The following is a 10,353-nucleotide window of genomic DNA, read 5'->3' as shown; positions in this document are numbered from 1 at the left end:
ATAATAAATTTTTTAAATAAGTTATCCAATACATATTTTTATACAAAATAATTAATTAGTGACTATCTTTTAGTGTTTATGTAATATGATTAAGCTAAAAGGATTGATCTTGTCATTTATTAAACATAATAAAAGGAGGAGTTAACTATGAATTCAACTAAGTATTTATTTATTAATCAAAATTCTTTTTTAGTAAAAATAAAGTTGAATGAATAATAAAGATTATAACTATTTTTTTTAAAAAAAAATTCATATTACACATAATATTTTTAATTCTTAATTTTTTCTATTATAAAAAAAAATCTCACTTTTCATTAGAAAAAACATTCTTCACTATAACACGATACTTATTAATTATTGTATGCATTTTAACCTGAACTATTAAGATATTTATCATAATTTTTATCAATGGAATAATACCCTTAAATGAATGTAACAGGCATTCTGGAAGTATGCATAAAAATTATGGATTATGGCCTTGAATAAGACCCAGTGATCTTTCCAAGACGAAGGGTATTTTGGTCAATTTAAATACTCTGCAACAGCCAATAAAATTATAAAAATGAATCCCATTCGAATATCCTATTCCTTCCTACCCCAACTTCTTCGGGATTACATCACACAACACTAACACACCTTCACAGCACACACAACATTATGGCGTGCTCATCGTCAACGCCGGCGGCGTGGTGGTTCACCATCGCGGTATTGTTCTTTGTCGTCGCCGCCGCATCGGCCGGGTGGATCTCCGATGATCCGAACCCAATCCGAATGGTGCCAGACGAGCTCCGAGAAGTGGAGGCGGAGGTGGTTAGGGTCGTCGGGCGAACCCGGCACGCTCTCTCTTTCGCTCGGTTCGCCGTCAGACATGGAAAACGATATGAGAGTCCCGAAGAGCTGAAGATGCGATTTGAAGTGTTCTCTGAGAACAAGAGGCTCATAAGATCTACTAACAGAAAGCGATTGTCGTACACTCTCGCCGTTAACCGTAAGTTACTCTCTGCTTCTTCTTTTTTTGTTGATGTGTTAGTTTCTGCCGTTGGATTGTGGTTAGTTGTGTGTTTTCCCTTATGGGAGAGTCCTACCATACCATTCTCTTGTTATTTGAGTCAAGAGCTACGATGTAACTTAGTTGTTGCATCTTATTATGGTAAGCTTTTAAGAAAAATAAGCTCAAAATAAATCAGTTATATATATAAATAGCTCAAAATAAATCCAATTTGATGCGAGTAAAATAATCTAAAATTTTTACACAGTCACAACTGTTCTCATTCATACAATCAGTGTGAAAAAGTATTTTACTTTTGCTAGGTGACTTTACCTAAGTAAATGCACGACTAAAATTGCTTAACCTGAAAGTGCATTAAAGTTAAACTTTATAAATATGTGTCTCTGTGAGAGATTTTATTTCTGGTAGTAAAATTTTATAAGAGCAATATTTATATAAAAGTATATATCTATTTTGGTCTTCAAAAAATTTTAGATTGGACAATTTAGTCCTCAACTAAAATTAATTACTCGATTGGTCTCTAACAATTAATTCAGTCAGTCACTTAGGTCCTTTACTCTGTTAACTCTAACGGAGGACAAAATAATCCCTAACATATCTCCTCTATTCAGAAATGACACTATTCTTTCCTAATTTTCATCATATCTCGTATAACACTAGCAGTCTAACTCTGTAACTTCAAACTACACCATGCACACTCTATAAATTTAATGTTCACAAGAAAAAAATTCCTCAACTTGTTCTCTACCAATTCATACTCGGAAAATTGATGCCTATGTCTTTCAACTAGTTATCGTCTTCGACGAATCTCATGAATCTAGACAGCAAGTCTGATTTGTTAAGACCCGTCGTCGTTGTCATCTCCCTCTTTTTCTGCCCTATCATCTCCATGACCACATTGTCCACCACTCCGATCATTTCCTTCAGCTTCTTCTCCAAACCAATGTTCAGTAATCGCTTCAGTTTCCATGTGAGCGGCAACAACGACATTACTCGTTGTACTGATAGCTTGGATGCGAGGTCGAAACTGTCTGCCAACTTGGACTCTGGAAAAGAAGGAATGAAGCACTCAGTATCTATTTTAAATGAGAATTTGCATATGATGTCGAAGGAGAATATTCTCATGATGTCCTAATGTCCAACAATTTATATTGCTTGTCGGAGAGTGGAGAAAGGCATGCCCTTGGAGTAGCTGTGGAACTTGGTCTTGAGGATGTCGTGGACGTGCCGGGGTTGGAGGTGATGTTATTGAAGACGTGGAAGTGGATGTTTTTGGTGGGTGAAGTGCAAAGGAGGTGGATGTACCAGTCACAAGAATTTAGGAAGTGTGTGGTCCATGACATGTTGAGATAGGTGCGACACATGTGACAATTACACCATGGCTTAATCTTGGAGCTAAAGAGGAGGAAGAAAAAGATAGAAAAGAAGACTGTGAAGGTGAAGAAGGAGAGTATGATTGTTAGGGTTATGCGAGATATGATAAAAATTGGGGAAGAACAATATCGTTTTCGAATAAAGGGGTCAGGAATTATTTTGTCCCTTGTTAGAATTGTCAGAAATTATTTTGTCCCTTGTTAGAGTTGTCAAGGACTATTTTGTCTTTCGTTAGAGTTATCGGAGTAAAGGACCTAAGTGACTGACGGAATTAATTGTTAGGGACCAATTGAGTAATTAATTTTAGTTGGGGATTAAAGTGTCCAGTCTACAATTCTTTGAGCACCAAAATGGGTATATACTCTTTATATAATAAGTTCTTTCTGGATCGCATGGGCAATGCCACAAAATAAATTAAGAGAATACTAATGAAGTGAAATGATTGGCTCACTTGTAACAGAATCGATCTTGTGGACTGTAATGTTATTATTATCTATCTTATTTCAGATTTTGCCGATTGGACTTGGGAGGAGTTCAAAAGGCACAGACTAGGCGCAGCACAAAATTGCTCTGCTACCCTTAAGGGCAATCATAAGCTTACTGAAGCTGTTCTTCCTGAGACGGTATGCCAGAAACATTATAAACTTCTACTGAAACTGCATTACTTCAAGCAAAAACACCAAGCAATCAAGTGTTGTATCCCGTTATTATAACTTTGATAATATAATATTTCTAGACTATTAGAACTTAGAAGCTTACAAAAGTTTCAATTCCTTTGGCTTTGTTTTGTAGCAAGACTGGAGAAAAGAAGGTATTGTTAGCCCAGTCAAAGATCAAGGCTCCTGCGGATCTTGCTGGACATTCAGGTTCTTCTGACAAATATTTCTTAGCTAGACATGGCCTATTATCATATAATCATTATTTAACATGTGGTAAAAGTATCTTTTTTTAATGCAAAAGAAAAAGAATAATTAAAAAAAAAAGTCCATAGGTGCTGTTGAAGCAAGAAGTAGGCTTTACTCATTGAACCATTCAATGGCCTCACTATTTTAGTTTTGTGAGCCATCAGCTGTGGCCCGATTTGTTGAGTAGTTTAAAGCAAAAACCTTTTTATCAATTTTAAAAGTACACTCTAGTTAGACCATGCCTAATCAACACTCCCTTTGTCATTTTTTCTTTGTCATTGACTCATTGAAAATTTGATATATCTTTGGATTAATGTATTCATTTGGATATAATTTGTGTCCACTTTTATTCAAATACATCAATCTAATAATGTACAAAATTTTCAACGGGAAAGTGAAAGATGATAAAAGAGAATGGTACTCCCTCCCCCAAAAAAAATAAAAGAAGAAAATAAAAATATAAATAAAAAACAAGGCCCTCTTTGTCATGCTTTAACCAATGGTATGTGCCTCTTCAGCACAACTGGAGCTTTAGAAGCAGCCTATGCACAAGCGTTTGGAAAGAGCATCTCTCTTTCTGAGCAGCAGCTAGTGGATTGTGCTGGTGCTTTCAATAACTATGGTTGTAATGGTGGGTTGCCATCCCAAGCTTTTGAATACATCAAATACAGTGGTGGACTTGACTCAGAGGAAGCATATCCCTATACCGCGAAGAATGGTGTCTGCAAATTCAATGCTGAAAATGTTGCTGTTCAAGTCCTTGACTCTGTCAATATTACCTTGGTAATTCAAAAAATGCTTGCTTCTATGAGTTCCGATAAATGGGGTTCTGCATGATTTGCTTATGATTGAACTTTTTCTTTCCTCAGAAAAGACAGGATAGAGTTAAAGCTTTCTTGGTCTCACATCTCAAAGAAAGTTGCATGATTCTATTTATTTAGTTATCTTGTTAATCCCGTTTGTTATTCCTTGTTCAGGGTTCTGAGGATGAATTAAAGCATGCAGTTGCTTTTGTTCGGCCAGTTAGTGTGGCATTTCAGGTGGTTGATGGTTTCCGATTCTATAAGGATGGTGTTTACACTAGTAACACTTGCGGTAGCACATCCCAGGTGATTCCTTCTGCTAGAAAATACAAGAGATTTCATTGTCTTTGATAATCAAGTGTACACTGCATTTTTCTTTACCTGTTATGTTGAGAATCATGGTGATCAGAGAAAAAAGATGACCGAGAGGAAAATTTGAAATAAATCTGAACTTACTAAATGATGAGAATGTTGAGTAATAATACAAGTGATATCAGCCCTTATATTCACATTAGTAACTAATTCTAACTAATTCACTAATATCTCTAATTTGTTTAGTTTGAATGTTGAGATTCGTTGGCAATGTAAATGAAATTTATGGTTCTTTTATCAGTATATGCTCATAATATTCTTAAGATGAAGCCATCATATATTTTAATTTGATTTCTAGTGTCAGAAGGTCCTACTTAAGTTATGTATTTGCATGTCCGTCATCGTCTGATTTCAGAAAAGGACAATTCAATCCACTTGTCACGTATAAACAAAAGATATGAATCTGCTTGCAGGATGTAAACCATGCTGTTCTCGCTGTTGGGTATGGTGTTGAAAATGGTGTCCCATATTGGCTTATTAAAAATTCATGGGGAAAATCATGGGGTGACGATGGTTACTTCAAGATGGAGCTGGGGAAGAATATGTGCGGTAAGTATCCAAAATGCACCAAATTGACCGAAGTAATCTCAATAAATTGTCTTGCTGTGTTTGTTGATTTGCAAAGAATAATGATGTAGTATTCTAAGTGCTTTTTTGGTTTGAGAAAATGTTTTTGTTTCCATTTTTTAAGTTTTTGTAAATAAAAAAAGGTAAATATTCTGTTTTGATCCCTCCCTATTTCAACCACATTCTAAAAAAAAATACTGAAAATGAGAATAAAAAACAAAAATGCAAACCAAAGTGCTAAATAGTGACCAATTTTACAGGAACATTGACGTTACTAGAGCTAGTGACAGTAGAATTGAAAAACTGGATCTATAAACCTAAGAGGAATGAAAGTTAAGTACTATTTTTGCTGTTTTTTTTAATTATTTGTTTAAATTTTTTTTTCCAGGTGTTGCTACTTGTGCCTCGTATCCAATTGTGGCTTAGATAGTACGGTTGTGGAGTTATGGTGCCTTCCTGGCTTCGATCTCTCGTCTCATGGCTACATAGTATAGCTGTTGCCATTAAAGTATTATCTATTGTATGATGGCTCCTACTTGGTAGTGTACAAAATAAGTAAGGATTGGGGATTCTCTTTATATTGTTGTAAACCACATAAAAAACCAGTGTAACATATGTATCACAATGACAGACATTTTGGCGAACATAAACCCAAATACAATAAAATATTAAAATTATTTGTACTGCTACTAGTTCAATTAACGGTGAAATAAGATTAAATATGGAAATAACATGGGTAAATTCCCAAATATGGGCAAAAGGAAAATCGACAGGAGGCGTAGTGTGAAATACAAAACGCTCGGGTTGAAATGGAAAATTTTCTTTTTAAAACCAATTCAGGCGGGTTAGTTCTATTTCCTTTTTTTATTTAGAAAATGGTGGGGGCGAAATCTAATTACTAAAAATATTTTTTTTAAAAAAAAATTCAAATTGTTGGGTCATTTTCTGTATTGAAAAATAGTTTGGATGTTTTGGCAAGACGTTGAGAGCGAATTTGGGAATTGAAAAAATAGTTCAAACTATTTAAGTGAAAGTTCATTTATGTTGTTAAAGTTACGGGAGAAGAGATTCTCCTGTTTGTGAGCTCCATTTTCATATATGTTTTAGTATAGTTAGGGAAGAAAAAAAAATAGAATTTAGTGAGAAATAAAAATTAGAAGGATGGGTTTAGTTTTTTCTTTTATAATATAGTTCACCATTCTTTTGTTATTATAGTTTCATTAGGGAACAATAAAATTGAGTTGAATTATAGTATAGAATGGAAGATAATGTTAGTTTGAAATATTATAATAGCCAGAATTTACCTCAAACAGGTTAGAGTGTGATTTTTGTTTGTAAGAGGCTATGTATTGTTTCTTTTGCAATATTCTCTGAGGAATTTAAAAGTGTATTTTATCAAAACATAGAACATCAAGCATTGAAGAGGGTGTCAGATATTCTTTATAAGAAGCATGTGTTAGTATTTGGTGAATTTATTGAATTTCAGACAATGTTTCCAACAAAGCAAGTATTCAAGTGATCTTTTCGATTTACCATTAGATTCAAGTTCAAGTGTTAGTCTTGCAGCTATGTGTTGAGTTTGAATAGTCGAATGTCGAGGTAATTGAACTTGAACAAACATGAATTAGAACAGTTATAATAGTGAAATTGAAGAGGAATTTAAAAGTAGTTATCAGATCGCAGATTAGACTGAAGCCAGGAATCAGGTTGATGGCATAGTCAAGGTAGATGTAGGTTTAGTTTTGTAAAGCTTTTTGAAGAGATGTTTGTCCTTTTCAAAAACACAAGCTTCTCATTTTGTGTTTGATAAATCAAAAACATCATGTTTTTATGCTTGCAACTTTTAAAAGATAGGAGTGCTTTTAAAAACATTTAAGGTGGAACTTTTTAAAAAAGGCTTATCAAAGTTAAAGAGTCTAATATATCCTCATACATTAATTAATACCAAAATCAATTCTTTCATAAATGTCTATTATAGTATTTTTAAATTTTAAAAATTATTTTATCAAACACATTTGTTGTCTCTTGTATTTATTGAAAATTATTTTTAATTTAATTTATCAAATATAGATGTTATAACATTTAAAAAGTTATATTTTAAAAGTTAATTTTTATATGCTACTTTCCAAAAGTAAAAAATTTACCAAACTAAGCCGCAACAGATAGTGGCGGAACCAGAAATTTTATAAGAGAGGGACCAACAATTAAATATAAAATAAACTAAAATATAATACAATAAAAATTAAAAAATATAATTAAAAAATAGGTATTTTTGAAATACTAGTGTTTAGTTGTTTTAGCTGTTGATCTCAATTATAAAAAATATATATAATTAAAATCAACTGTTAAAATTAATAAAATATCAATATTTTAGAAGCATTTAAAAAATTTCTTATAATTTATAGTATGTATGTCAAGTTAATAATTACATTATATAAAAGCTAACATTTAGTAACATATACCTTAAGATTTTAATACTTTTAGATTTGTTTAAACTTTGAAGTAATTGTCTTTTCAATATATATAATCATATAATTTGATAAAAAAAATCTTTCATCTTATTTTCAAATTTTATTTTAATAATTTTTATAGTTAAAAAAGTTCATTCAATTAGTATTATTGTTACAAAAAGTTAAAATTTTAAATCTTTCATTATGAAGAGTACATGGTAAAACATGAAAAAAAAATTATTAAATATATTATAATTTTATTTTATTTGGATCAAGTTAATTTTTAAATGAGCTAGCTTATTATTTTTATGTTAACCTATATTTATTATAAATTTATCACATATTCATATATAATATATTTATATCCTTTATTATTATTATTATTATTATTATTATTATTATTATTATTATTATTATTATTATAAACACTACTTTCTATGATATATTGTAATACACATTATATATATTGAATTGTTTATATGTAATTTTTTTATTTTTAATATATTAACATATAAGGATTGTAAAAATAAGTTTATTAGTAAAATAATCATAGTCTAGTTACTCTTTGATTTTATAGTTACCATTTGAATATTTCTACTGTAGATTAATACGTTCGCAAGAAGTAAAGGTGGATTGTAGATTCATTATGCATTTTCCTTTTGTTGCCGCAGACCCTTCTATTGTCATAGACTGTGAGTTGGTCGTGGAAATGAAATGAAATTCTAGAGAAGTTATTATTGTGGCATGTAAGGATTATCCCATTTATAAGGATGTGAATTATTAGATATATAAATTTAAATTGATAATACTTTTATTCAAATGTGTGTTGAAAATTAAGATTTTTAAAATAATATTTTAACTACTGTTAAATATAAATAAAATGTTATATATAAATAAATTAAAAGAATACTAGAACGAGTTTATTACGAATCGTATTAAGCACTGTTTTTAAAGATTTATTACCGTCCTACCCATAGGTGAAATGACTTTGACGAAAATTCTCCACGATTAAATGTGGATCATCAAAAATGCAGTCCACACCAGTATTCTTGGAACACTTGTAGCACAATCTAGTTTTTCTTCTTAATTGAAAAGTATGTTACAAGTAATTTTTGCTAATATTTGAGAAGGGTTAATGTTATTAAGAGAAAAAGAACACAAATTACACATTAACAAAAATTGAAAGTGTTTTGAGATATATATGTTTTTTATTATGTCTGATATTTCTCCTTTTATATAATTCAATTCATGCAATGGTCGTAAAACAATTCAATGCTTTTCTTTTTAATTAGCAATAATTCAATTTAATTTTTTCTTTTTAGTTAGCAATGGTCATATTTTCAAGAAGATTAGTAACGATCATAAATCAATTTAAAATTTTTATTTTTAGTTCTATTAGAGTATCTCATGTGATACTAAATTTGAAACACAATCTTAAAAACACAACGATCCCCACATGTTTTAAACTTAGGAAAAATTAGAAGAACTAAGGGAGGTTGAGAATATTTTGTGTTAATCGAATATCCAAAAAGATTTGAACTTGACCTTAGGTCAAGTGGGTGACAACCCTGTAGAAGCATGGTAGAGTAAACTCTTTGAATCTTATACTTCTGAGATTATAGTTGGAGCACATCCACAAGTCCACAAAATATCCTCTTAGATAATGTTGCTCTTGGCGGTTTGCGTTTAAGGGCCATGCGCCACATCTTGTTAACATGAGAGCTCTAGAGTTAAGTGCCCAAACTCATAGGAGATGGCCTCATCTCCACTCTCAGTTTTGTGCTTATCCATCAAGAGTATGCTGTAGTAACATCTCCATTCCCATATTTTAGGACTATGAACATCATCACCAAGCATCTAATATGAATAGCAGAAACAATAAAGCACTATAACTGCATTAGTACTGTCATTCACTCTAGGGAGGAACTCATCGTGAAACATCTCATATGTATGGAGGAAAACAAAGAAGCAACAATACCCTTAAAACTTGTATGACTTTATTGACCACATTGAACCATCTTCATAGAAGATTTAATTAGAGTGGTTGGGTAACAATCGTATAATTTTACTCAATAGGCACCAGTCCTATCCCCTTCTATGTTTCACTTACTAGCGTCTTAGCAAGTGGCTTCGTGAAAGGATCAACCAAATTATTTCCTAGCCTTATATAAAATCTCTGGATATTACACAACTTTCTTTAATTGTCTTACAATATTATGCCGCATTCTTATATTCATCTTTTACCATTATAAATCTTATTCTTTACTCTAGTAATAGCAGCTTGACTATCACAATGCATAGTCATAGATGTTTCTATCTTACTACATAGTGGGATATCCACTAATAAATCTCTTAGCCATTCGGCTACAGTCACTGCCTTTTTTAAGGCTATAAATTTTGATTTCATAGTTGATTTAGCAATGCATGTTTGTTTGGTGGATTTTCAAGAGGTTGCATCTCTTGCTAACATAAACACAAAATCACTTGTAGATTTTATCTCGTCAGAATCAGAGATCCAATTTGCATCAACATATCCTTTTAAAATAGAGGGATAATCGGAATACAATAAACCAAAATTCATAGTTCCTTTCAAATATCACATAATTCTAGTTAAAGCAATTCAATGATTTTTATTAGGATTCTGAGTATATCTACTCAATCTATTTACAGCATATGCAATGTCAGGTCTAGTGTAATTCATCAAATATATCAAGCTACCAATTATATTAGTATATTCAATTTGAGACACGCTATCACCTTTATACTTAAATAGATGTAAACTTGAATCATATGGTGTAGATACAGGTTTGCAATCATAATATCTAAATTTTTTAAGTATATTTTTAACATAATGAGATTGAGATAATATGAAG

General features: G+C 31.4%; 1 protein-coding gene across 1 annotated transcript; it reads left to right on the top strand.

The window, feature by feature from the left end:
• Positions 1–320: 320 nt before the first annotated feature.
• LOC112790519 (pro-cathepsin H) lies at positions 321–5,713 on the top strand. Its single transcript, XM_025832958.2, has 7 exons — positions 321–988; positions 2,891–3,006; positions 3,176–3,249; positions 3,807–4,071; positions 4,266–4,397; positions 4,877–5,012; positions 5,419–5,713. Exons 1-7 carry the CDS (start codon positions 658–660, stop codon positions 5,454–5,456), a joined length of 1,092 nt encoding a protein of 363 aa, XP_025688743.1. The 5' UTR covers positions 321–657; the 3' UTR covers positions 5,457–5,713.
• Positions 5,714–10,353: the final 4,640 nt, after the last annotated feature.

The sequence above is a fragment of the Arachis hypogaea genome, chromosome 3 (genome assembly GCF_003086295.3).
Source record: "Arachis hypogaea cultivar Tifrunner chromosome 3, arahy.Tifrunner.gnm2.J5K5, whole genome shotgun sequence".
Taxonomy (NCBI): Eukaryota; Viridiplantae; Streptophyta; class Magnoliopsida; order Fabales; family Fabaceae; genus Arachis; species Arachis hypogaea.
This window is presented reverse-complemented; position numbering and strand designations above follow the sequence as displayed.